This window comes from Leucoraja erinacea, chromosome 9 (assembly GCF_028641065.1).
Source record: "Leucoraja erinacea ecotype New England chromosome 9, Leri_hhj_1, whole genome shotgun sequence".
Taxonomy (NCBI): Eukaryota; Metazoa; Chordata; class Chondrichthyes; order Rajiformes; family Rajidae; genus Leucoraja; species Leucoraja erinaceus.
In genome coordinates, this window is record NC_073385.1 from 41549828 (window position 1) to 41576583 (window position 26756).

General features: G+C 44.9%; 1 protein-coding gene across 6 annotated transcripts in view; it reads left to right on the forward strand.

Annotated features, from left to right (window-relative positions):
* Positions 1–26756, forward strand: part of hectd1 (HECT domain containing 1) — an 87810-nt gene continuing 61054 nt past the window's right edge. For 2 of the 6 annotated variants that reach the window (XM_055640659.1, XM_055640657.1), the window contains exons 1-2: positions 5–579; positions 974–1239. In XM_055640659.1, the coding sequence (XP_055496634.1) occupies positions 1100–1239 (140 nt within the window). In that variant the 5' untranslated portion in view covers positions 5–579; positions 974–1099. Of the gene's footprint in view, positions 580–973; positions 1240–26756 lie in introns of all 6 variants that reach the window. The other 4 variants (XM_055640653.1, XM_055640654.1, XM_055640658.1 and 1 more) reach the window with 4 other exon arrangements.

The window sequence follows — 26756 nt, forward strand, 5'->3', positions numbered from 1 at the left end:
TGCGAACTTGAGAAAGGAAAGAGTGCGATGTATCAAACACCACTGAAATTGGCAGCAATTAATGGTTCAATTACACTTTATTGTCACATGTACTTTGGAAATTCCTTTTTTGCATACAGTTCAGTAAGAATTTTACTATACTAGACCCAATCATACATAAGAGTGTAAGAATAGTAGATTGCACTAAGATGTAAATCAGGAATTCCAGCAATTCATAAATTAGATATTTTCCAATTAATATATTGCAAGGCTTACAAGGTTTATCTGAGGTTAATAACTTGCAAGGTTTATCAAAAGGTTAATGACTGGCAAGGTTACTAAGTGTATCAGAAATTAAACTCCCCAGGAAGGCGACCGATGCTCAACGCTTGAGGTCGACCGCGGCATTTTAGCGACGCTCCCTGAAGGGAGAGGAAGGAGCCGAGGCTGCGCCTTGCGCCGCATTACGTGCCCGAGGGCCGGGCCGGGCCGGGACGGGAGAGGACGGGACGTGAGCGACCGCTACTCCGATCGGGCGCCGCCACAGCCTCTTCCGCTTGATCCCGGCGAAGGGAAGGCGGCGAGCCGGGACAAGGCCTGGTGAGTGCGGTGGGGGATGTGAGGCGAACGCGAGGCCTCTCGCTTCACTCGGCCGCGGCTCCAGGGGCCTAGCGCGCGGCGGCGGCGGCCTCGGCCTCAGCCGGCTTCCTGTCCGGCCTCGGTGGCGACGGGAGGCCGCCCACCCCGTGGGCCCCGTTACATCAGGCGTTTGGAGCCGACACACGGTCACGACCTTCGGCCCAGCGCCGGAGCCTGAGTCCGGGCCCAATGTCAGCGGGAGGCCGGGGCGGCAGACACAGCCGAGCCGAGCCGAGCCCCGGGCTGGTGGTTAAATGGCGGCCGTGACCCAGGAGGGTGGGAGAGGAACATCGGGCTGTGGGTGTTTGAAGCAGCTGAACGCTCCATGCTAACATTTGCTTTGCTTTCCATTAAGGTTTTTTACGGACTAATCGTGAGTTGTCGGCCATCTCTCCCGTGATACTACATCTCCGCCAGTATTTTAACTCCGAGAAGAACAGTGTGAAGGGGGAATATAATTACATATTGAAGCGGCCTCAGCATGGCCGATGTGGATCCCGATACGTTGTTGGAATGGCTGCAGATGGGCCAGGGCGACGAGAGGGACATGCAGCTGATAGCCTTGGAGCAGCTGTGTATGCTCCTTCTTATGTCCGATAATGTGGACCGTTGTTTTGAAACGTAAGTGAAATCTGACTGGCTGTTTGTTTTTGTTTATAATTCACTTTTACTATACGTCAAACTTCAAAGTTGTTTTTGTTTATAATTCACTCAAACTTCAACATTTATTTCAGTATTTAAAAAAAATCGTATTTGAAGTTTATTTTAGGGTAGTTTTGCACCTGGGGATATCAAAAATATATTTAGCCTTGCTTTAAAATACTTTTTTCCCCTCAAAGGTTGATGGAAGCAGAGTTCCAAAGTCTCTTTTCTTCCAGAGTAAAAGTTCAGAGAAACATGGTGCGGCCAGTAGCGCTGCTGACTCGGTGTTCCCGAGACCTGGCTTCTTTCCTAACCACTAGTGTTGTGTTGTATGTGTGGAGTTTTACATATTCTCCCTGTGACCATGTGGTTTCGTCTGTGTGTTCCAGTTTCTTCCCACATCCTAAAGATGGATGGGTCGCTCAAATGCCCCTGATGTGTTCATGAGCAGTAACATTATGTGGGAGTTATTGGGAAGGTTGGGAAAATAAAAAATATAGGATTAATATAGTAGTACCGAGTGGATGCTTGATGGTTGACGTGGGCTTGATGGGTCGAAAGGGCTGTTTCCATGCTGTATGATTCTCTCAAAAAGAAGAGAAAACAAGACGATTAAAGTTATCAGAATTCTGTGTCGAAGGAAGTCTTCCTAATGTTTTTATGTTAAAAAAATACTGATACTTTGTTGTGCATGATTTGGTTGGTGTGGGAATGTTAAAAGCACTGTAAGAATAACCAGAACACAGCATTGCCTGGAATTATGAATTTATCTGGTCTCATTAAAATTTTGAAGTTGGTAAATTTTTTGGTGTAAAAACATTAAAATAAAACGAATTGAATGTTAAATGGCATTGTTTTAAACAAAAGATAGACACAAAAAGCTGGAGAAATTCAGCGGGACAGGCAGCATCTCTGGAGAGAAGGAATGGGTGACGTTTTGGGTCAAGATCCAGAGATGCTGCCTGTCCCGCTGAGCTGCTCCAGCTTTTTGTGTCTGTCATCAGTTTAAACAACCTTACACATTGTTTTGAACAAGTCTTGCATGGGATATTCAACTTTCAACAGTATAGATGTTCACAAAATGTAGCTTCAGGTATTGTTTTTGTTGCTGTTGAACCATGCTCATGTAGTCTGGGAAATCTTTATTAAATTAAGAATTATAGGAATATATTATGTAAATACAGAGAGCAGCAGCAACCAGTCGTAAAGTTGAAAAGCTTTGAATTTCATGAACTTTATCATTGCCTTAAGTATGCCTCCACTTCCTTTAGCCCATTGAGGAAAAGGGTATTTAACATCGAAACATAGAAAATAGGTGCAGTAGTAGGCCATTCGGCTCTTCGAGCCAGCACCGCCATTCAATACGATCATGACTGATCATCCAAAATCAGTATCCCGTTCTGGCTTTTTCCCCCATATCCCTTGATTCCCTTGGCCCTAAGAGCTAAATCTAACTCTTGAACACATCCAGTGAATTGGCCTCCACTGCCTTTTGTGGCAGAGAATTCCGCAGATTCACAACTATCTGGGTGAAAACGTTTTTCCTCGTCTCAGTCCTAAATGGCCAATCCCTTATTCTTAAACTGTGACCCCTGGTTGTGGACTCCCCCCCCCCAACATCGGAAATGTTTTTAAGAATTTTAAATGTTTCTTTAAGATCCCCTCTCATCCTAAATTCCAGCGAATACAAGCCCAGTCGACCCATTCTTTCATCATACGTTAGTCCCGTCGTACCGGGAATTAACCTGGTGAACCTACGCTGCACTCCCTCAATAGCAATAATGCCCTTCCTCAAATGAGGAGACCAAATTTGCACACAATACTCCAGGTGCGGTCTCACCAGGGAGGTACAACTGCAGTAGGACCTCCTTTCTCCTAAACCCAAATCCTCTCGCATTCTTCACTGCCTGCTCTACCTGCATGCTTACTTTTAGTGGCTGGTGTACAAGCACACCCAGGTCTTGTTGCACCTCCCCTTCCCCTAATCTGACACTATTCAGATAATAATTTGCCTTCCTGTTCTTGCCATCAAATTGGATAATCTCACATTTATCCACATTATACTGCATCTGCCATGCTTTATGCCCTCTCGCCCAACCTATCCGAGTCACCCTGCAGCCTCATAGCATCGTCCTCGCAGCTTTATGTCATCTAGCAAACTTAGAGATCAAGATCTTGGGTCTGGCACAAATTTTATGGGGGGGGGGGGGGGGGGGGGGGTGAGGGGTTGGTTGAGGGGAGGGAGGATGGGGGGATGATCCCACTGAAACTAGGTATATTAAGGCAATCCTCCAATCCATCGTAAGTTAAGCAAACCAAGATCACTGTCCCCTTCGAGGTCAACATCTCGAGCTTTGTGTTTCTAATTAGATTTACCGTATTTCTCGGCAATGAAGACACTATTTTTTCACATAAAATAAGCCCCAAAAATATACGCAGGCGACCTGGGAACTGCAGCAGACCTGGGGCAAGTGAGCCAACCTGGGCGCAACAGCCAGACCTGGGGGCAAACAAGTCGACCTGGCAACTGCAGCCATTCCCTGGGCACGCAGCCGACCTGGGTGTCACAACCAGACCTGGGGCAAGCGAGCCGACCTGGGCGCTACAGCTAGTCCTGTGGCACGCAGGCGACCTGGGAACTGCAGACAGACCTGGGACAAGCGAGCCAACCTGGGCGCTACAGCCAGTCCTGTGGCACGCAGGGTAGCAAGTGCCTGGAGTGTGCTTCTGGGGATGGTGGTTGAAGCAGATACGTTAGTAACAGTTAAAAGACTATTGGATAGATTTATGGAGGTAATGGAGGGATATTGGTTATATGCTGGTAGATAAGTGATTCCTACAATTTTGGTATCATGTTCGGCAGAGATATTGGGGGCCAAAGGACCTGTTCCTGTGCTGTATTGAAAGTAAAATATAAATATTGAGCAGTTCAAGCAGCATCTGTGGAAAGAGAAACTGAGTTAATGATTTAGGTTGAAGATCTTTTGTCTGAACTGGGAAGGAGACAAAAGTAGTTCGGACATTGACATCCTTCCTCAAACCTGTTCATCTCTTGTTCTTTTGGCCTTCCAGTGGAATTCAAGGATTTTGTTGAGTTGTTTATGGATTTCAACCTGGGAGAGTAAATACTTTTCTTCCACATATGGTGCCTGACCTGCTGAGTGTTTTCAGCATTGTCTCTTTTTATTTCAAAATTGATATGGGATAACAGGTTGGTTATGGAAAGACTATTTCCTACAATTTTGGTGGAGGAGTTTCCAATATCCAGGGGAAACGGCCTCAGGATATTAACCAATACGATTTAGGCTGAAATAAGGATGGTGAGACAGTGGAGGACAGGAGAAAACACCGGAGGGTGTGCACAAAGCTTATTTAAAACATTGGCAAAACCGCTAATGATTTCTGGTACTTCGTAATCTATGACTGCTCAAGTGGAGGATGAATATTCAGGAGAGCAGCAAAAATTTTGAATCGTTGCATTAGGTCCAGCAAATTGGTGGAAGGAGAACATCACTTACATCAGTTACTAAAGGCCCTGTCCCACTTACGTGTCCTTGGCACGCAAATTGCGCGACCTCGTGGTCGCGTTGAGGCGCACGGGCATCGTATGGTGTCGGCTGCGTGCCCTGGGAATGGCTGCAGTTGCCAGGTCGGTCGCGGGGGGCTGGTCCCACAGAGAAGCGCGGAGGGGATGTAGTTGTGCGTGACATCGCTGAGATCATGTAATTTGCGTGCCAAGGACATGTAAGTGGGACAGGCCCTTAACTCTCCTGTCCATTGAATTGGCACCAACCCCTGATCTGTGGAAGAGTCTGCAGTTCCTGTGTTGACCTCATAAGTCACCATAGAACTGGAGTGCAGGCACATGCCGTGAGTAATTAGTCAGGGTAGGCAGTGGCTTTTAAAAATCTTGAAAACCTCGTATACTTCCGCGTTTTAAATGTACTGCGTATGAAAGGCACGGGAGAATTATGCCTCCCTAAGAGATTGATCTCTTACGGAAGCATAATTCTGCCGTGCCTTTACTATTTATGACCATTTTATATATGTTATATATATATTTTATATATAACATATATAAAATAATGACCATTTTATAATTTTAGTCGGTGTCGGCACTTCCTACCTTCCCTACCCTGACGGCACGTGCCTGCTGGAGTGTAAGCAAGCTATCTATCATCTCTCTCAGCCTCTCCACCTCTGCTGTACAAGATGCACTGAGCAAGGTGAATGAGCGCAAAGCTGCCGGCCCCGATGGCATCCCTGGCCGGGTGCTTAGGGCATGTGCTGGACAACTATCCCCAGTCCTCGCCGACATTTTCAATCTCTCACTGGCCCAGGGTGTTGTCCCCACTTGCCTCAAGACATCAACCATCGTGCCAGTGCCTAAACAGTCAGCTACAGGGAGTCTCAACGATTTCCGCCCAGTGGCACTCACCCCTGTCATTGCTAAGTGCTTTGAGCGGCTGATCTTGGCTCACCTCAAAGCCTGCCTCCCCCCCACACTGGACCCCCATCAGTTTGCCTACCGGACCAACAGGTCTACAGAGGACGCCATATCGGCGGCCCTACACTCTGCCCTGACCCACCTGGACTACAACAACTCCTACATCAGGCTGCTGTTCATTGATTTCAGCTCTGCCTTTAACACCGTCATCCCCGCCAGCTTGATCACCAAACTCAGTGGACTTGGCATCTCCACCTCCCTCTGCAACTGGACACTGGACTTCCTCACTAACAGACTACAGTCTGTTAGGGTTAATAACCTCACCTCCTCCACTATAACACTGAACACCGGAGTGCCACAGGGCTGTGTGCTCAGCCCTCTCCTCTACTCCCTCTTCACCCACAACTGCATCCCAAAGTACGGATCCAACGCCATTATTAAGTTTGCTGACGATACCACGGTAGTAGGACTGATCAGCAACAATGACGAGTCAGCCTACAGGGAGGAGATCCAGCACCTGACAGCCTGGTGTGCCAACAATAACCTCGTCCTCAACTCCAAGAAGACGAAGGAGATTATTGTTGACTTCAGGCAGACCAGAGGAGGCAGTCATACCCCCATCCATATAACAGGGAATGAGGTGGAGCGCGTCTCCAGCTATAAATTCCTCGGAGTACATATCTCAGAGGATTTGTCCTGGTCCCTCAACACCTCCAAGTTGATCAAAAAGGCACAGCAGCGCCTTTACTTCCTGAGGAGGCTCAAGAAAGCCCACCTGTCCCCCCGGATCCTGACCAACTTTTACTGCTGTACCATAGAGAGTATCCTGACCAACTGCTTCACGGTATGGTACAGCAGCTGCACTGCTGCGGACAGGAAGGCACTACAACGGGTGGTGAAAACCGCGCAGCACATCATCGGTGCCCTGCTCCCTGCCATGGATGCCCTCCACTGAAAACGGTGTCTGAGACGGGCTGGGAAGATCGTCAAAGACCCCTCACACCCCAACCATGGACTGTTTGCCCTCCTCCCATCAGGGAGGCGGTACAGGAGCCTCGGGTCACGTACTAGTAGGATGAGGAACAGCTTCTACAACAATACAATCACATTGCTGAACTCGGAGTCCCGCCGATAGATTTCTCCGGTCCCTCTGTCCCCATTGTTTAATTATTCTGTATTTTTTGATTATTCTGTATCTTCTCTCTTTCTATTTTTTTTAATTTCTTTATGCACAACTACTACGGACTGACGCAAAACTGCATTTCGTTGTACTCATACTTGTATTTGTGCGATGACATTAAAGTTGAATTGAATTGAATTGAATATAAAGAGACTGGTGAAGATGAGAGGAAGAAAATGCTGTATCCCATTGCAGAGGTGCCTAAAACGAGAGGGCATAGGTTTGGGGTAAGAAGATTTATAGAGGAGATCTGAGGAAGAACATTTTCACCTCATGGCAGTTGGAATCTGAAATATTCTGCCTGAGCAGATGGTGGAGGTAGCATTGATATAAGCACATGATTTCCAAGGTATTGATGGCTATGGACCGAGTACTGATAAATGTAATTAGTAGTGATGTGTACATACTGGTTAGCATGAATCTAAAGGTGGGTTTTTTTCTGTTCTATCTCAAAGCCCTGCAAAATTGGTGTATGATGGTTGCCTTCTGTACCATTCATGCATTTTCTTTCTGAAATGGGTCATTTGTACTGTTTAGCATTCCCCAGAATATACTTTTTTCTGATGTATGGTATGAAGGGATCTCTGGAGAAAATGGTTATTAAGAAGAGTTGGCAGTAAATGTAATTAACTTAATAAAGAACTCTGAATTTGTACCTCGCACCAGAGACTTGAGCATACAGTGGATGTCTATACCAATATGACAGTGCAGGGCTGTTCTTCTGAAATGTCATTCTGCAGGTGGGTAAATGAAACCCAGACTTCTTTGGTACTGGTGTGGATATAACATGTAGATGGTATGATACTCGAGTACTTTTCCCTCTACCAAAACCACAAAAACAAACTCATTCAGTTCTTACCTTTTTTTATTATATCTTATTATGAGGTGGCTGCTTTGGTTTCTTATTTAAACTTTTTGGTGAGGCCTAAATGCCCTGAGGACTCGAGAGCTGCTGTATAAATAGGCATTTGTTCTTTCCTTTTAGTATTTTTATGTCGGATGGAATTCGCCTGATAATTAGAACATTCTTTTGTATCCTCCAGGATTTGGGTTGGAGTATACAGACTATTGGTTGTTGATAAAACAAACATTGATGAAATCTCATAAGTATACAATTTCATCTAGATAGTTCATGCTTTGTTAATTCAGAGCTGCCCCTGCCATCTCCACTGTATTTTGCTCTACCTCTCCTTTTTAAGACTATTATGAAAAGTTTTGGGAATTTCTTTCTTGGGGCCCATAACTCTGAAGTGTATTGTTCCATATTTGAATATGCTATTAGTATCTTTGCATTGGACAGCCAACAGTTTTACTGAATTGTTTTATCCATTTAGATCTCCAAATAATAATCAGTATTGACTGATCACTTTTTTTGCTCAACATTTCACCAATGGCTTCATGACTATAAAAATAATTGTAATGAGTTGGTAATCATTTAAAAAAAGTTTTCTAACTTTTAGCGTTAAAAGAACAATGAAAATCGAGTGGAGATTATTGCCATGGTTCATTGGTTGCCTTGGGGGAGTGGTCTATTTGCTTATTCAATTTAACTCCTTGTTTGGCCTCTTCAAAAATAGATGAGCAACTTATTTCCCGAGAACTAGATAAATATTTCTAGAGTTGGCAGGAATGTAGCAAGCTATGCACAATGATTTAGAATCCATTGCAAAATACTTCTCATTCCAAACTAGACTAGCACTACCCAAAAAGGATTTTGGTACACGGGTATTCTGAAGGTAATTGCTGTTTAACACTTGAAGGGCATTTATGTTTGAGTAGTAGAAAATTTCCTTGGGCAAGTCGCACAATTTTACAATAGAATTTATACTCACAATCAAAATGCTGTGGGAATTGCAAAATTTGCAATGCAAATCTGAGACTAAATTGAAAATACTGGATACAACTGAACAAATGTGAACAAAACCTTTAATTTGAACTGATAAGTAGTAACGAGGAACAAATTTAAAGCAAATACAAAGCCAGGTGAAAAAAATGAGGTCAATGATGATTAATATAATTCAAATATGAGTTTACGACAAAGGAATTTGATAAACAAAAGATGATTCCAGAGGTGGTTTAACTCGTTATTGCAGAATCAAGATGCAGCTGTAATAAAGGATCTAATTCAGTTGTGATAGCTCGAATTTTATTTAACAATCTAGTAATGATAAAAAAGTTGAAGACAGTCATATTATAATTAATACGGTATATGTTACCCTTCAATTTTGTTGGATATTTTGAAATCTAAATTATTACGTAGAACATCACAATTCCAAATTTGGGTACTTTTTTAAACGCAAGGAACTGCTGATGCTGGCTTACAAATAAAGACACAAAATGCTGGAGTAACTCAGTGGGTTAGGCAGCATCGAAGAATATCGATAGTGACTTTTCAGATTGGGATCCTTTAGATTGATTGAAGTGGGGGAGAGAAAGCTGGAAGGGGGGTGGTTGGGGGGAGAAACGGGGACAAAGGCAAACAAGTAATGGATGGGTTGAGGTGAGTGGGGTTTTGATTGGCAAAGGATGGACAAAGGTCAGAGATGTGAAGAAAACAAGAGGAGATAAGGGCTTGTAGTGGAGGAGGCCCAGGTCAGAGAGGTCAGCCTGGGTAGACACAAAATGCTGGAGTAACTCAGTGGGTCAGGCAGCATCTCCAGAGATGCTGCCCGACCCGCTGAGTTATTCCAGCATTTTGTGTCTATCTGCAGTTCCTTCCTACACACAAGGTCAGTGTGGGAATGGGAGTTAAAATGATTGGCAACCAGGACATCCAGCAGGGCTTGGCTGACTAAGTTCAAGGGTACATTTTTTATTTTGGGGAGATTCACATTAAAGAGCACCTCTCACGATCTTAAGATCCCTCAAAACTGCTTTCTAGCCCAAAAATTACTTTGCTGTTATCATCTGGAAAGTGCAGCATACAATTCCAACAAGAGAAAAATATAATGTTAATCAACCAGGTTTTTTAGTTGCTTGTCAAGAGACAGCAGTGTAAGCATTCCTGTTCTTTGGAAATCACGGAGGGATTGTTCACATTCTCCTGAGAGTACAGATAGGACCTTGACTTAAAATCCCATCTACGTCCTCTTTGAGAAAGCAAAATGTCATTAACTTGTTTATTGTGTTTTCATGGCAATGCAGAATTATATAATGTTGAAAATACATAGCATGGAACTATGAATACATTTTTAAAACATTTCATTTTAATTGTTAGGGAGGATATGACCACAGGAAATATTTTAAACAAGTTGTAAGAGGTTAGCCAAATTAAAAAAAGTTGGGCCTATTAAGGATCCTATGGTTGTGGAAGTAACTGAAATATAAAAATAATACTTTGTAAGGAAAAGTATGAATTGTAAGTTGTATTCAAATGGAGAAAGTTATAGATAGAATGGGAATTGAGAATAGACAAAAAATGCTGGAGTAACTCAGCAGGACAGGCAGCATCTCTGGAGAGAAGGTATGGGTGATGTTTCGGGTCGAGACCCTTCTGACCGATGTCAGGGGAGAGGGTGGTACATAGATAAGGGTGTGAAAACAGGACCAAGGGAATGGAGATCAAGGAAAATTTAGAAGATCATTGTTGGTTGGGAGAAGGTAACAACAAGGCAAACAGATAAAATGTAGTCTTATAGTAAGACGGGTCGGAAAACTGGGAAGGGGGAGGGATGGAGAGGGAGGGAAAGCAAGGGTTATTTGAAGTTAGTCAATGTTCATACTGCTGGGGTGTAAGCTGCCCAAGCGAAATATGAGGCGTTGTTCCTCCAATTTTCACTGGGCCTCACTCTGACAATGGAAGAGACCCAGTACATAAAGGTAGGAATGGGAGGGGGAGTTAGTGTTTAGCAACCGGGAGATCAGGTTGATTTAGGCAGACTGAGCGGAGGTGTTCAGTGAATCGATCGCCGTGCCTGAGCTTGGTCTCACCGATATATAGGAGTCCACACCTGGAACAGCAGATACAGTGGATGAGGTTGGAGGAGGTGCAATAGGAATTGAGAATTCACATCAAAGATATGAGCATCAGAAGAAATTTGCATTGTTGCTGAAAAAAGCAAAGTTGAAAATCACAGACATTATATGCAACTCGTTAATCCTCAATGTATGCATAAATACGATACTATAGAACTCTATTCATCCCCGGAGGTAAATTGGTAAATTGGTCTGACAACAGTCGCTACACACAACAGGGTATAGAAAATGTGAAAACAAAAAGAAAAAGACAAGCGTCTGTTGGCTGGCTGCTGTGTGCACAGCGCCTTAACCAGAACAAACAAACAAACTCAGGCTTATCCCCTGGACAGAGGATTCTTATGGGCCTGTCCTACTTAGGTGCCTTTTTAGGCGACTGCAGGAGACTATGCAGTCGCCACCTGTTCGGGGGTGGTTGCCGGGTAGTCGTATTCATGGTCATGAGGAGTTCCGCATTCTGGGAACTAGTCGCGGCCTCGTTATGGTCGCCGCAAATTTCTCAGCATGTTGAAAAATTAGCGGTAACCAGAATGAAGTCGCCATGGAGAGCAGCAAGAATTTTCATGCTGTAGGTACAGTGGTAGTGGGTCGCCAGAAAGTCGAAGGTTGTCGTAGGTTGTAGCTGGTGCTGACCGGTGAATTTCATTGGCTCATTGGGGGAAAACAAACATAAGCAGTAGTTTTCAGAACCAAGGACCGACCGGTAATGTTAATGTCCGCTGAGCTTCACAGCCATGTATTTCTGGCTTCTTAAAAATTGTCTCCACTCCTTCTCTCCCGCCTCTTTTAAAGGACATACGTGCCCCTTCCCGTTCACCGTCTTAATTATAGCGCCAAACTTCCTGTTCATCATGGTGTGTGTGTCTGTATGACATTGGCCTTGCACCGTGTGAATTTCACTCAGTGCTCCCCCTGCTTGCCCTGTCCCCCGCCGGCGACTTGACAGGCCCTACTGTGCCTGACCCCACGGGTGTAACGTTCTTGCCTGGCCAATTCCAGAACAAATTCCACTGATATCTTCTTGCACTCATACTTTAAATAAACATAGATTATTTAGCATTTGGTCAGAGATTATTATAATTGAACTTTGCCTTGTTGTCTTTTGCCCAATTGTTGATTTTTCAGCGTTGTTTGTAATCAGTTTAGTTACTCATTTCTCACTGGTGCTCCCAGGGGAACCTGCAAACAAAATACACCAGGATGGCACCTTTATTTGCAATGTAAATAGCTTTATTTACAATTGTCAAAAATCCAGTGTACACGCACACACTCCCACAATGCCCCCAAGCCGATGTAGTTCAGAGCTAGTGCTTCCACCTCATTTTTTTTTTTTCCTGAAATAGAATCCCAAATTTCCTGGAATTTGATGGTATTTCCTGAAATTTTCGCGGGCACACATTAACTACACAAAGAAGAACAGGGCAAAACAGATCTATGTAACGACACCGCATCTACCTGCTTCTGTTACTCACTTGTACAATGTTATGCACTGTACGCATATATGATGTAGCCTAGCCTGCATTGTATGCATATTGTGTGTTCGGTGCAGTGTGTGCCTGGAAAACAGTGTCACAAAGAACTTAATACAACAATCAATCAAATTATTTATTTGTCACATGCAACAATTAAGGTACAGTGAAATGTGAGTTACCATACAGCCTCTAATTAGCCTCAAACTAAACTATTGGGTTGTGACGGCTCCCTCCCTCTTTCCCTCTTCCACATCCTCCTTCCCACTCCCTCCCTCTCCCTCCACCATCTCTCCCTCTGTTCCCTCTCTCCTCCCCTCCTTCTTTCCTCCCCCCCTCCCCCCTCCCCCCCTCTCTCTCTCTCTCCCCCTCTCTCTCTGTCTCTCTCCCTCTCTCTCTCTCTCTCTCTCTCTCTCTCTCTCTCTCTTCCCCCTCTCTCTCTCTCCCACCCCCTCTTCCCCACTGTCTCTCTCCCACCCCCCTTCCCCTCCTCTCACGTCCCTACCTCGCAGCGTTGGAGGGCCCATGGCGGGGGAGAGAGGCGAGGGCCCGGCCGGAGCGGTACCTGGTGCCTGGTCACCGTTGCTGCCAGGACTAGGTTCAGAGTCGGTCGTTCCCACTCCTGCCTGGCGACGGGAGAACGGTCTCCCCCTCTACCGATGGACCTGCTCCCTGGACGCCAGGCTGACCGGCGGCGAAGCTCCGACGCCACGGATAGAGGTGATGGACCGGGCGGGCAGACACCCCTGGTAAAAAACAGACTCCCCCTCCCGCAACGCAATATTCCACGACTCCAATCACCCAAACGAGGCGTCGAGGCGATGTATGATTGTGTGAAGTGAAAATGGTGGTGATCTGATCCCGCCCAGGCCCATTGTGCACGCGCGGGGAGACGGCGCCATTTTGCATCCCTACCGCGTCACCGGCCTCCCCAACTGCGTAGGCGCAGATGGTCGCAAATATATATTTCCCCCCAAATCATCCCGCGGGCCAGATTTCCCCCGAAATTATTTAATTTCCTGAAATTATTTAATTTTCCTAAAATTACCCAAAGACAACTAGAATTTTCCGAATTTCGGATAATTTCCTTCAAATTGGAAACACTGTTGCTCATTTGGAGGTTGTAGTGTTTAATAAGCCTGATGGCTGTTGGGAAACAGATGTCCTTGAATCTGGACATTAGTTTTCAGGCTACTTATCTAATAGGTTACTGTCTAATTTTTCTTTCCACAGCTTGTATTTCATTCGAAATCTTATTTTATGTATGTTGCTACGAGTGGGCAAGGTAACTAATTTCTAATTATAAAAAAGCTTGACCTAGTTCATCAATTGTGTAAGTTGGCAGGTCTTGTTGACTGAGCAACTTCCTGCTGGGGCAGGAATGGATCTGCCCGTAGGTCTGAATTGCCTTCCGACCCATGTTGACTCATCGGTCACAGCACCTGCGACATATGATTGTGAAAATAACCCGATGTCATACCGACTGACTTTTGCTTGAGAACAGGTCTTGTTTTGGACATTGGAAGGATTTTGTATTGTTCACAATCATATGCTGATAAGCCATAGGAGCAGAATTTGGCCATTCGGCCCATCGATTCTACTCTGTCAGTCAATCCGATCTATCTTTCCCTCTCAACCCCATTCTTTTGCCTTCTCCCCATAATCCTTGACACCCTTACTAATCAGGGATCTGTCAATCTCCGCTTCAAAAATACCCAATGACTTGGCCTCCACAGCCGTCTCTTGCAGTGAATTCCACAGATTCACCAGCCTCTCACAATATTGTACTGTTTAGTGGAAAGATCTCTGACTTAGCTCAACACCACTCTTGATTCTGAGTCAGAGAGTTCCCTCTGAGTTCCCTACCAATGATTTGAATCGGGTCAAGACTTTACTGCAGTTCATAGTGTGTCAAGTACTATTGGAAGTGCAGACTTTGCAAAAGAAATTGAACTTTGGCACCCTGTTTACTTTCTTGGATAAATATAAAAAAATTGCATGCTATAGTTCTGTAGAGCAGTTGAATTATTGTAATTTCTTCGCATTTATCCCTGGCTCCACATTTCTAAAAGAGATTGTCTGTCCATTACCATATTGCTCGTTGTGGAGTTTGCTCTGTGAGCATTTGCTGTTGTTTTAGCAGTTACATTTTTAAGAATTCATTGGTGGTGAAGTACTTTGCGATGATCTGAAAAGGATCTGAAAGGCTTTTATAAATTGAATTTGTTTTCTCATTGATAATGTAGTACAGGTGCACAACCTTTTATCCGAAAGCCTTGGGACCAGACACTTGTCGGATTTCGGACATTTTCGGATTTCCGAATGGAAGATTTTTAGCATAGATTAGGTAGGTAGCGCGGGCGGCTTGAAAAGTCTGGAGCGACTGTCTCCTCCCTGGAGACCGGGGAATCATTGTAAATCATTGCATAAATGTTAGTCAGTTAGTTTGGAGGGATTTTATGTGGTGGTGGTGGTGGTGGGGTGAGTGGGTGAAGGGGGAAACTTTAATTCTTAGTCCCCTACCTGGTCGGCGACTCCCAACATCGCGGAGCTGGGGCTCCGTCCGGCGGTGCCGGTTGTAGCTTCGACCCCGGCAACTCGACCCCTGGCTGCGAGGCGCTCCAAATCCAGCGCCGCCCGCAGTCCCAGCTCCGCGAATGTTGGGAGAAGGCGGCCTCCGCGCCCTGGAGCTTACCGCACAGTGACCCGGTAAGGCATTGCCCGCTTCCCGCTGGTATCCCAGTGCTGCGACGCCGCCGACTCCCAACATTTGTGGAGCTGGGGTAGGGGGCGTCCGGCTGCGGGCGGCGCTGGATTTGGAGCGCCGCGCAGCCAAGGGTAGAGTTGCCGGGGTCGGAGCTACAACCGGCGCCGCCCGCAGCCCCAGCTGGGAGTTGGCGGCCACAGCGCTGCGGAGCTTACTGCACGGCGACCCGGTAAGGCATTGACCGCTCCCCTTCTCTCCGACCAGGTAGGGGACTAAGAATTAAAGTTTACCCCTTCAACCCCCCCTTCACATAAAAGCCCTCAAAACTAACTGACTAACATTTAAGCAATGATTTACAGATGTTTAAGTGTCTCCCCGGTCTCCAGGGAGGAGACAGCCACTACAGTAGTACAGACCTGGGGTGACCCTGGGTCGTTTCGGGTCAAGTTTGGCGCCAAACGCGAGCTTTGGTGTGCAGATGACATCCTGGAAAAAATGGCCGGTTTTCGGAGTTTTTCGGTTTCCGGAACACCGGATAAAAGGTTGTGCACCTGTATAGTGATTTGTGGAGGGCATGAGACTACACAGGTACTTTAAATGAATGGACAGAGACTTAGCAAATCAAGTATAGTGGGAGAATGTGAAATTGGTAATTTTAGCAACAAACAAAAGGAAGAAGCTTAATGTGCTTCATTTAATAAGGGCATGGACCTCTCTCCCTCTCCCCCTTTCCCCCTCCCCTTTCCCCTCTCCCTCTCCCCCCCCCCCTCCCCCCCCCCCTCTCCCCCCCCCCTCCCCTCCCCCCCCCTCTCCCCCCCTCCCCTCCCCCCCTCCCCCCCCTCTCCCTCCCCCTCCTCCCTCTCCCCCTCTCTCCTCCCCCCCTCTCCCTCCTCTCCCCCTCCTCCTCTCCCCCCTCCCTCCTCCCCCCCCCTCTCTCTCTCCCCCCTCTCCTCCTCTCCCCCCCTCTCTCCTCTCTCTCCCCTCTCTCCCCCTCTCTCTCTTCCCGTCTCTCTCCCCCTCTCTCCCCCCCCCTCTCTCTCCCCCCCCCTCTCTCTCTCTCCCTCCCCTCTCTCTCTCTCCCCCACCCTCCTGCCCTCCCTCCCCTAACCCCCCCTCTCAGCTCCCCCTCCTCTCTCTCTCCCATCTCTCTCTCTCCCCCCCCCACCCTCCCCTCCACCCCACTCTTCCTCTGTCTCTTCCCCCCTCTCTCTGTCGCTCCCCCATTCTCTCTCTGCCCATTCTCTCTCTGCCCCCACTCTCTCCCCCCCCCTTCTCTTAATCATATTAATATAATATCAAGGGGGGGAGGGTAGTTAGCTTGTGTGTGGGGGTGGTTAGTGCATGTGATGCCGCATGCCGCCCCCCCCCCCCCCCCCCCCCCCCCCCACCCACCCCACCCGGGGCGTTGAAGGAACAGACCCAACGGGTCTACACTTGGTCTAGTGTGTGTGTGTGTGTGTGTGTGTGTGTGTGTGTATATATATATATATATATATATATATATATATATATATATATATATATATATATATATATATATATATATATATATATATATATATATATATATATTTATATTATAAATAACTAATATTATTCAGACATTACATTTTCATTTTCATTTCAAGAATTGGTAGATTCAAATGTATACTGTTTGAGGAACTGGAAAATCCATGTTAATAGAATCCTGTTGGCACCAAAGGACGAACACATTTTGCATTAAGTGCCGGCCATTTTTTATTTGTTTTAGAAACATAGAAAATAGGTGCAGGAGTAGGCCATTCGGCCCTTCGAGCCTGCACCGCCATTCAATATAATCATGGCTGATCATCCAACTCAGTATCCTGTACCTGCCATTCTCTCCATACCCCCTGATCCCTTTAGTCACAAGGGCCACATCTAACTCCCTCTTAAATATAGCCAATGAACTGGCCTCAACTACCTTCTGTGGCAGAGAATTTCAGAGATTCACCACTCTCAGTGTGAAAAATGTTTTCCTAATCTCGGTCCTAAAAGATTTCCCCCTTATCCTTAAACTGTGACCCCTTGTTCTGGACTTCCCCAACATTGGGAACAATCTTCCTGCATCTAGCCTGTCCAACCACTTAAGAATTTTGTAAGTTTCTATAAGATCCCCCCTCAATCTTCTAAATTCTAGCGAGTACAAGCCGAGTCTATCCAGTCTTTCTTCATATGAAAGTCCTGACATCCCAGGAATCAGTCTGGTGAACCTTCTCTGTACTCCCTCTATGGCAAGAATGTTTTTCCTCAGATTAAGAGACCAAAACTGTACGCAATACTCCAGGTGTGGTCTCACCAAGACCCTGTGCAACTGCAGTAGAACCTCCCTGCTCCTATACGCAAATCCTTTTGCTATGAATGCTAACATACCATTCACTTTCTTCACTGCCTGCTGCACCTGCATGCCTACTTTTAATGACTGGTGTACCATGACACCCAGGTCTCGTTGCATCTCCCCTTTTCCTAATCAGCCACCATTCAGATAATAGTCTACTTTCCTGTTTTTGCCACCAAAGTGGATAACGTCACATTTATCCACATTATACTGCATCTGCCATGCATTTGCCCACTCACCCAGCCTATCAAAGTCACCTTGCAGCCACCTAGCATCCTCCTCACAGCTAACACTGCCCCCCAGCTTCGTGTCATCAGCAAACTTGGAGATGTTGCATTCAATTCCCTTGTCCAAATCATTAATATATATTGTAAATAGCTGGGGTCCCAGCACTGAACCTTGCGGTACCCCACTAGTCACTGCCTGCCATTGTGAAAAGGACCTGTTTACTCCTACTCTTTGCTTCCTGTCTGCCAGCCAGTTCTCTATCCACATCAATACTGAACCCCCAATACCGTGTGCTTTAAGTTTGTATACTAATCTCTTATGTGGGACCTTGTCGAAAGCCTTCTGAAAGTCCAGATATAACACATCCACTGGTTCTCCCTTATCCACTCTACTAGTTACATCCTTGAAAAATTCTATAAGATTCGTCAGACATAATTTACCTTTCATAAATCCATGCTGACTTTGTCCAATGATTTCACCACTTTCCAAATGTGCTGCTATCCCATCTTTAATAACTGATTCTAGCAGTTTCCCCACTACCGATGCTAGACTAACTGGTCTGTAATTCCCCGTTTTCTCTCTCCCCTTTTTAAAAAGTGGGGTTACATTAGCTACCACTCCAATCCTCAGAATCTAAAGAGTTCTGAAAAATTATCACTAATGCTGTTTGTTCTGTTTCCTCATTTATGTTAGCGTGTTTAAAGTTTATTAATATACGATACCTAGTTTTTATTAAAACGCAAGTAAGTAAAGAATTATTCAATTAAAACGTGAATGAATCATAAATAATGGGATTCATTGTCGTATAAATAGAGTAGAGCATACTAGTGTGAAAATACCAATACATCTATTCTTCTTTGTTGCATCCAGATAGAAATCTCCTTGACTTTTCAGGTGACAAATATTGGTTCTGGTTCATGTGAAGTTTGTAGAATGATCTGTTATCAAAATGTTGTAATGAATTTGATGGATTAAAATGTTTAATAGCATTTGCATTAGCACAGCCATGGCCTGTGCAGATACTTGCTGCACAATACAAAATAATTATGAACGTATTCAAATAATTAAATACATGACTATGTTTGTCCAGTAACAACCATGGAAACAAAAATCATGCAAATTGACTGTGTACATGGGAGTCATCATACAGGAGCACTCAGACATAGTGCACAAATTGGCTTGGTATCAAGATTGGAAATTATGGGGAAATGTTATGGTGCATTAAAATGCCCTGAAATTAGACAGAAATGAGTACCATATTGTGATTTAAAAAAAAAAGAAAGCTTAATTAAGATTGGACTGATAACCCTTACAGGTGCCTGAAAGTTTTGCATGAATGTGTTAAATATATTGGATAATAAATAATCCTACAAATATGTTGCTGTTATGTGGGGTTTTTCATGTGGCTCAATTGCCTAAAGAATGATTATTTGTTTAGATGGCAAAAGGTGAACTGACTTAGAGGAATACTGAAACTGATAATGTCAGTAAATGGGTTCCCTAAGTTAGGGTAGGCCAGCTATTATCCTGCGGTCAATCCTGATTAACCAGGTTGTGAGTAGTGAATGAGTGGTGCCTCCCAGTTGATCAGCCAAAATCATTGATTGTATTCAGAAGCAGCAGAATCAGATGCAACACCTGTCCCTTTATCACCCCCCTCGACTCCATCCAAGGACCCAAACAGTCTTTCCAGGTGTGGCAGAGGTTCACTTGCACCTCCTCAAATCTCATCTCCTGTATCCGCTGTTCCAGGTGTCAACTTCTCTACATCGGCGAGACCAAGCGCAGGCTCGGTGTTCGTTTCGCTGAACACCTCCACTCATATTTTGCTTGGGTAGTTTACACCCCAGCAGTATGAACATTGACTTCTCTAACTTCAAATAGCCCTTGCTTTCCCTCTCTATCCCCTCCCCCTTCCCAGTTCTCCCACCAATCTTACTGTCTCCGACTACATTCTATCTTTGTCCCGCCCACTCCCCTGACAGTCTGAAGAAGGGTCTCGACCCGAAGCGTCACCCATTCCTTATCTCCAGAGATGCTGCCTGTCCTGCTGAGTTACTCCAGCATTTTGTGTCTACCAGCAGAAGTATTTCTTTTTTCTGAGATTTAGTTGTAATTCCTTTTTTTCAAGTTTTAATTCAATGAATGTATTCTTGTAAATGCATCTAAAACTGTCTTGACTGGGTGGTTGGCATTTATCCTGGTTGAAACAAGGTGGCCTTAAGGGCGGCATAGTGGCGCAGCAGTAGAATTGCTGCCTCACAGTGCCAGAAACCTGCGTTTGATCCTGACTACGGATTCTGTCTGTGCGGAGTTTGTATATTCTCCCTGTGACCATGTGTGTTCATCTGGGTGCTTCGGTTTCCTCCCACACGCCAAAGACATGCAGGTGTGTAGGTTAATTAGCGTGGTAAAATTGTAACTTGTCCCTAGTGTGGAGAATAGTGCTAATGTACAGTGTCACCGCTGGTCAGCGCGGACTCGGTGGGCCGAAGGGCCTGTTTTCACGCTGTATCTCTGAAGTCTGAAGAATGCATCTTTTGCCAAATTCTCTTCATGGTGATTTTATTTGGCATTTTAGATTGGATGTCCAATTTTCTAAGTTTTATTTTGATGCATATAGATATTTAGACATGCCCTGCTTTTTTGCTTTAGTGACAGTTTTTTGCTGTAATGATCTGCTCTTATCCTGGTTGAAGCAAGGTGGTCGGAATCAATTCGCAAGTTGTTGTGAAATGATTCTGATGCATTCCCGCATGATTTTACCAGTACTTCCTTCTGTGTTGGCTATTATGCATTGGCACTCTGTGGTTCAGTCTTCACGTCATGTTGATTTATTTTTCATCCTGATATTGTACTTATTAATTCCAAACTTTTGATTTGATTGATTAGATGCAAGTAGTAATCCACATTTGAAGGAAAATACTATTCATCGACCCAGTTGTTGAATATTATTGCTCATAACTATTGAAGAAACGGCGTGGCATTTTATACATATGATTGCAATGGCATTAGAGAAATAGCAAATAAACATTTTTAGAAGGATAATCAATTTACAAAGAGTGTAAAGGGGTCGTATACAGAGGAGTTTGGAGATATAATGTCCTTCCGAAATTCTCAATTATACTTGACACGTAAGCTAAAAATAATTCAGCAATGTCAAGTATTTATGCCTGCAGTATTTGGACACAAAGGGAAGGGTGGTTCCTCTATTATGTACGCAATAAAAAGCTGATTTCCTTTGACTGCTGGTGTATTGATATCACAAACAGTTTTGGGTGTACTATAAAAATACTCTCAATTTTTTTCACGATACAATGATGTATATGTTTAAATAAGACCAGTATTTCTGTGGTAACCATACTGATCTTGGAAGTTTTGCCACTTGTTTATTTTTTATAGTATTAGAAATAATGCATTAGATTAAGTTCAGTACCTAGGTTTCCTTTCAGCCACTGTGTGCAAAACTAGCTTACATAAAAATGAACAGTTGCAAGAAGTTGTCAGTTTTGCTTTTTGTATATGAGGGAAATGAGGTTTAAGCTATCTACTGATAACCATGTTATTTATTTGGTTTATAACCATATGACAATTACTTGAGCAGGGAAACAGGCCATCTCGGCCCTACAAGTCCATGCAATGGGGCTTTTTTCCCCTTAGTCCCACCTGCCTGCATTCGGTACCATAACCGAATGGCCATTCCCTTCTCATCCATATGCCTATCCAATTTATTTTTAAATGATACTTAAATGAACCTGCCTCCACCAAGTCCACTGGGAGCTCATTAAACACCGCCACCACTCTCTGCGTAAAGAAGTTCCCCCTCATATTACCCCTAAACTTCTGTCCCTTAATTCTGAAGTCATGTCCTCTTGTTTGAATCTTCCCTATTCTCAAAGGGAAAAGCTTGCCCACATCAACTCTGTCTATCCCTCTCATCATTTTAAAGACCTCTATCAGGTCCCCCCTTATAGAGGTCTTTAAAATGATGAGAGGGATAGAGGTATGTTATTTATTTGGTTTTAAAGTGGAGATTGATAGGTTCTTGATTAGGAAGGGTGTCAAAGGTTACGGGGAGAAGGCAGGACAATGGGGCTAAGGGAGAAAATAGATCAGCCATGATGAAATGGTGGAGGAAACTCGATGAGCCGAATGGCTTTATTCGGCTCATCTATGTCTTATGGTCTAGCTAATTAGATTTTATGGCTTAAAGGTCACCCTTCTTAAAGTCTCAACCACTATTAAAAAGTGACATAAAAACTGAGTTAGAATCAAATATTTCTATAGCACCCCCAAAAGGAGAATATTGAAAGAACGTCGGGTATTGCAAGCGCTTCAAAATATAGTCCAGCAGTTAAAATTAAAATTGTAATCCAGGAATATAAGATTCCTTGCATTTATTTCACTTTTCAACCCAAGTCTTGATGGGGATTCTGTGAGGGTGTTGGTTAACATTTCAACTTGCGGCATATGATGTATTTTTCCTTTCCTAAACACGCAGGTAAGGAATTGGACCTTGGGCAATTTGAGTTTGTCAGGTGCTCAAATAATTGGATACTGAAATAGCACAAAGCCATTTATAGTGGCTTGTATCGCAAGCCTCTCTACTTTAACAAAGACTGAAGGGCAATCATGCTATATGCCTCTTGTACCATCCTATCTATTTATGTTGTTACATTCAAAGAGCTAGACTTTGTGCTGGAAAGCCCTCTGGACATCTATGCTCCTGGGGTTCCTGCCATTCACAGCATACTCCTCCCCTAAACAAAGTCAAAAATTTCACATTTGGATTAAGTTCCATCTGCCATTTCCATGTCCATATTTCCAACCGGTCTAATGCTTGTTCAATTCTTTGACCATCTTCCTTGCTATTGACAACTCCACAAAATACTCGCAGAGGTGTATAAGAAGTCCAGGTATGACCTTGACAACGCCATCAACAAGGCCAACAGGAACTTCAGCTGCATCACAAATGAGACATTCCTTCCCTACCTTCACACTCTGGGGAAGGTACTCACGGACATCACCCTGATATCCCAGGGGTTCGGGAGGAAGGAGCTGCGGCACGTTCTTTCTCTCTGGCACCAGCTGACGATGTTGCTGGAGGAGGTAGTTGACGGGAGATTCTGTGTCCAGCAGGATGGGCGTGATTTTACCGTCTTCTGGACATCGGAGTGTCCAAGGTGGCATGCCTGTAAAGAAGTGGGGCATATTCGGAGGAATTGGCCCAAATCCCGGGCAGAGGCCTCCGCCTCCGGTGCCACTAACCCCCCCCCCACTCCCCCTGTAGTTGAGTCAGGCACGCCTCTGGAGGTAGAGACTGTAGGTGGGGAAACCAGCCCTTCTCTCCCTCAGGACCTGGCTCCAGAGGGACTCCGTGAGTCTGGTGCACCAGAGACCACTCTGGGCCCAACTGGTGGAGGGATAGACGCCCCTACTGTCGGTGGTCTTGACTCCCCGGAGACATCTGGGGAAGGCCCCTCTGCCACTAGCCCCAGGGGTGAGACTGAGGTGGAGGAGAGACCAGCGGGTGGGGCAGAGGCAAACACTGCACAGAGTGGGGCGGGAGTAGTGAGCACTAAGGGTGTGTCCGGGGATGGGGATGGTGACTCCATCTGCAGTGAGAGGGTGGAAGGGGCCTCCTCGGACAATGAGTCAATGGATGTTCTCGTCCCCCCCCCCGACGCCACTCCACTCATTCGGAGGAAATCCGCGAGTTCGTCACGGCCACCGAAAGAGCCAACATCGGCCCAAATCTTGCTTGGCTAATCTTCTGGAATTTTTGGGGGGTGTAACTAGGGGGATGTAACTAGGAAAATGGACAAGGGAGAGCCAGTGGATGTAGTGTACCTGGACTTTCAGAAAGCCTTCGATAAGGTCCCACAGGAGATTAGTGCTCAAAATTAGAGCGCATGGTATTGGGAGTAGGTACTGACATGGATAGAAAGTTGCTTGGCAGACGGGTAACAAAGAGTAGGGATTGACTGGTCCCTTTCAGAATGACAGGCAGTGACTAGTGGGGTACCGCAAGGCTCGGTGCTATTTACAATATACATTAATGATTTAGATGAAGGGATTAAAAGTAACATTAGCAAATTTGCAGATGACACAAAGCTGGGTGTCAGTGTGAACTGTGAAGAGAATGCCATGAGGATGAAGGGTGACTTGTACAGGTTGGGTGAGAGGCTAGATGCATGGCAGATGCAGTTTAATGTAGATAAATGTGAGGTTATCCACTTAGTGGCAAAAACATGAAGGCAGATTGTTATCTGAATGGTGTCAAGTTGGGAAAAGGGGAAGTGCAATGAGATCTGGGGGTAAGCATGCCGGCACAGCAGGCAGCGAAGAAAACTAAAGGTATGTTGGCCTTCATAGCAAGAGGAGTTGAGTTTAGGAGCAAGGAGGTCCTACTGTAGTTGGGCCCTAGTGAGACCACACTTGGAATATTGTGTGCAGTTTTGGTCTCCAAATTTGAGGAAGGACATTCTTGCTATTGAGGGAGTGCAGTGTAGGTTCAAAAGGTTAATTTCCGGGATAGCGGGACTGTCATATGTTGATAGAATGGAGCGACTGGGTTTGTATACACTGGAATTTAGAAGGATGAAAGGGGATCTAATTGAAACATATAAGATTATTAAGGGATTGGACACGCTAGAGGCAGGAAACGCGTTCCTGGTGTTGGGGGAGTCCAGAACCAGGGGCCATAGTTTAAGAATAAGTGGTAAGCCATTTAGAACGGAGATGCGGAAAAACGTTTTCACCCGGAGAGTTGTGAATCTGTGGAATTCTCTGCTTCAGAAGGCAGTGGAGGCCAATTCTCTGGATGCTTTCAAGAGAGAGTTAGATAGAGTTCGTAAAGATAGCGAAGTCAACGGATATGGGGAGAAGGCAGGAACGGGATAGTGATTGTGGATGATCATCCATGAACACAGTGAATGGCGGTGCTGGCTCGAAGGCCCGAATGGCCTACTCCTGCACCTATTGTCTATTGAGTCACGGCACCAGGCGAAAGAGGGCTTTGCCCGAGTCAGATGCTTTGTCAGAGGGCTTTGCCCGGGGTTAGGTCTGCGCCCAGGTGGTGTTAGAGAGGGACATAGTTGTTTAATAGTTATTTAGTATATTTGTAAGGATTGTAACATAATTGTTTGGAAATTTAGTGTCTGAATAATTTGGTGATTTTGTAATATGGTGGTGGGTGTGTCACCGCGGTTTTGTTTTGTATCGTGATAGTAATTAAATAAATAGTTTTTGATACAAAAAAAGCTGGTTACCAAGCTCACAGAACTGGGTCTCTGCACATCTCTCTGCAATTGGATCGTCGACTTCCTCATCAACAGACCACAGTCTGTTCGAATTGGCAGACACGCTTCTTATTCAATAGCAAGTAGTACAGGAGCACCTCAAAGGCTGTGTGCTCAGCTCCCTGCTCTACTCGCTCTGCTCATGACTGTATAGCTGGACACAGTGCGAACCAAAGTTGGTGTGAACTCCATCTACAAGTTTGCCGACTGTTGTTGGACGAATTACAGATGGTGATGAGTCAGAGTATAGAAGTGAGATTGATCGATTGACCAAATGGTGCCAGCTCAACAATCTGGCTCAATATCACTTAGACTAATGAACTGATTGTGGACTTTGGAAGAGTAAGGAAGAGGACCCACAATCTTTATATCAAGAGTCAAAAACTTCTAATTCCTGAGCGTGCATATTTCCGAAGATCTTTCCTGGACCCAGCACACTGACGCAATTATAAAGATGGCACATCAGACTTCCTGAGAAGATTACGGAGATTTGGTATATCAGAGAGGATTCTCTTGAACTGCAGGTGTACATTAGAGAGCATATTGACTGATTGCATCACAGCCTGGTTCGGCAACTTGAATGTCCAGGAGCGAAGAAGACTGCAAAACATTGTGAACACTGACTAGTTCATCACTGGCTCTGACCTCCACACCATTGAAGGGATTTACTGGAATCGCTGCCTCTAAATGGCAGCCAGCATCATTTTAGACCTACATCATCCTGGACACTCATTTAACCCCTGCCATCAAGAAGAAGGTACAGGAGCCTGAAAATTAACGTCTGGGTCCAGGAACACCTTCTTCCCTGTAGTCATTCAGCTATTAAACACTACAACCTCAAATAAGCTCTGAACTACATAGACTATTATTGCACTATTATTGGAGTTTTGTTTTGTGTGCGCGCGTGTATGTATATCATCATATACTTATTAAAACTCTGATCTTATTAGTGTGTACATGTGTGTGTGTGTGTATATGTGTGGTTGTCTTTACATCTTTGCGAAAAAAACTACGCGGTAACGATAACATTTTATATATTCCGGTTGACATTTTTTCCCGCCGAGGCCAGGACACCTTATCTGAACATTTCATGCTTATTTCTCAACTTATTACTGATTAAAGTCTAAAAAAGTGAAAAAGACTTTGAAATTAAAACCACCAGCTTCAAATGATGACGCCACAATGACTCAGCTATCAAGAGACCAGCCTCAATGAAGTTCTAATCCTATATTTGACACGTTATTTGCGATTAAAGTTTTAAAAAAGCAACCTTTCACAAGATTTTTATATATTCTGATTCACATTTTCCCCCTCGAGGCAGAGAACATTTTCACTGAACATTTTATGCTTTATTTCTCGACATTACTGATTAATTACCTTGAATTTCAAACCGACCAGCTTCAAATGATGACATCACGATAGCTCGACTAGAGGGGGAAGAGTGAATTGTTATTGCTACATGCAGGGCAATTACAATTGACATTTTTTTTAAAGATCACTGCTGAGGTAGGCAAGGGGAGTGCTGGAATCTTACGTTCAGTAACGGCTTGAGTTGGAGGACCATGCCTCCCGTGGGGGTAGGGAACGGGTGCTTTGGGGGAGCAGACCCAACAGGTGCAGGAGTAGGCCCTTTGAGCCAGCACTGCCATTCAATGTGATCATGACTGATCATCCCCAATCAGTACCCCGTTCCTGCCTTCTCCCCATATCCCCTGACTCCTCTATCTTTAAGAGCACTATCTAGCTCTCTCTTGAAAATATCCAGAGAACTGAATAGAACTGCCCTCCAAGGCAGAGAATTCCACAGACACTGTGTGAAAACGTGTTTCCTAA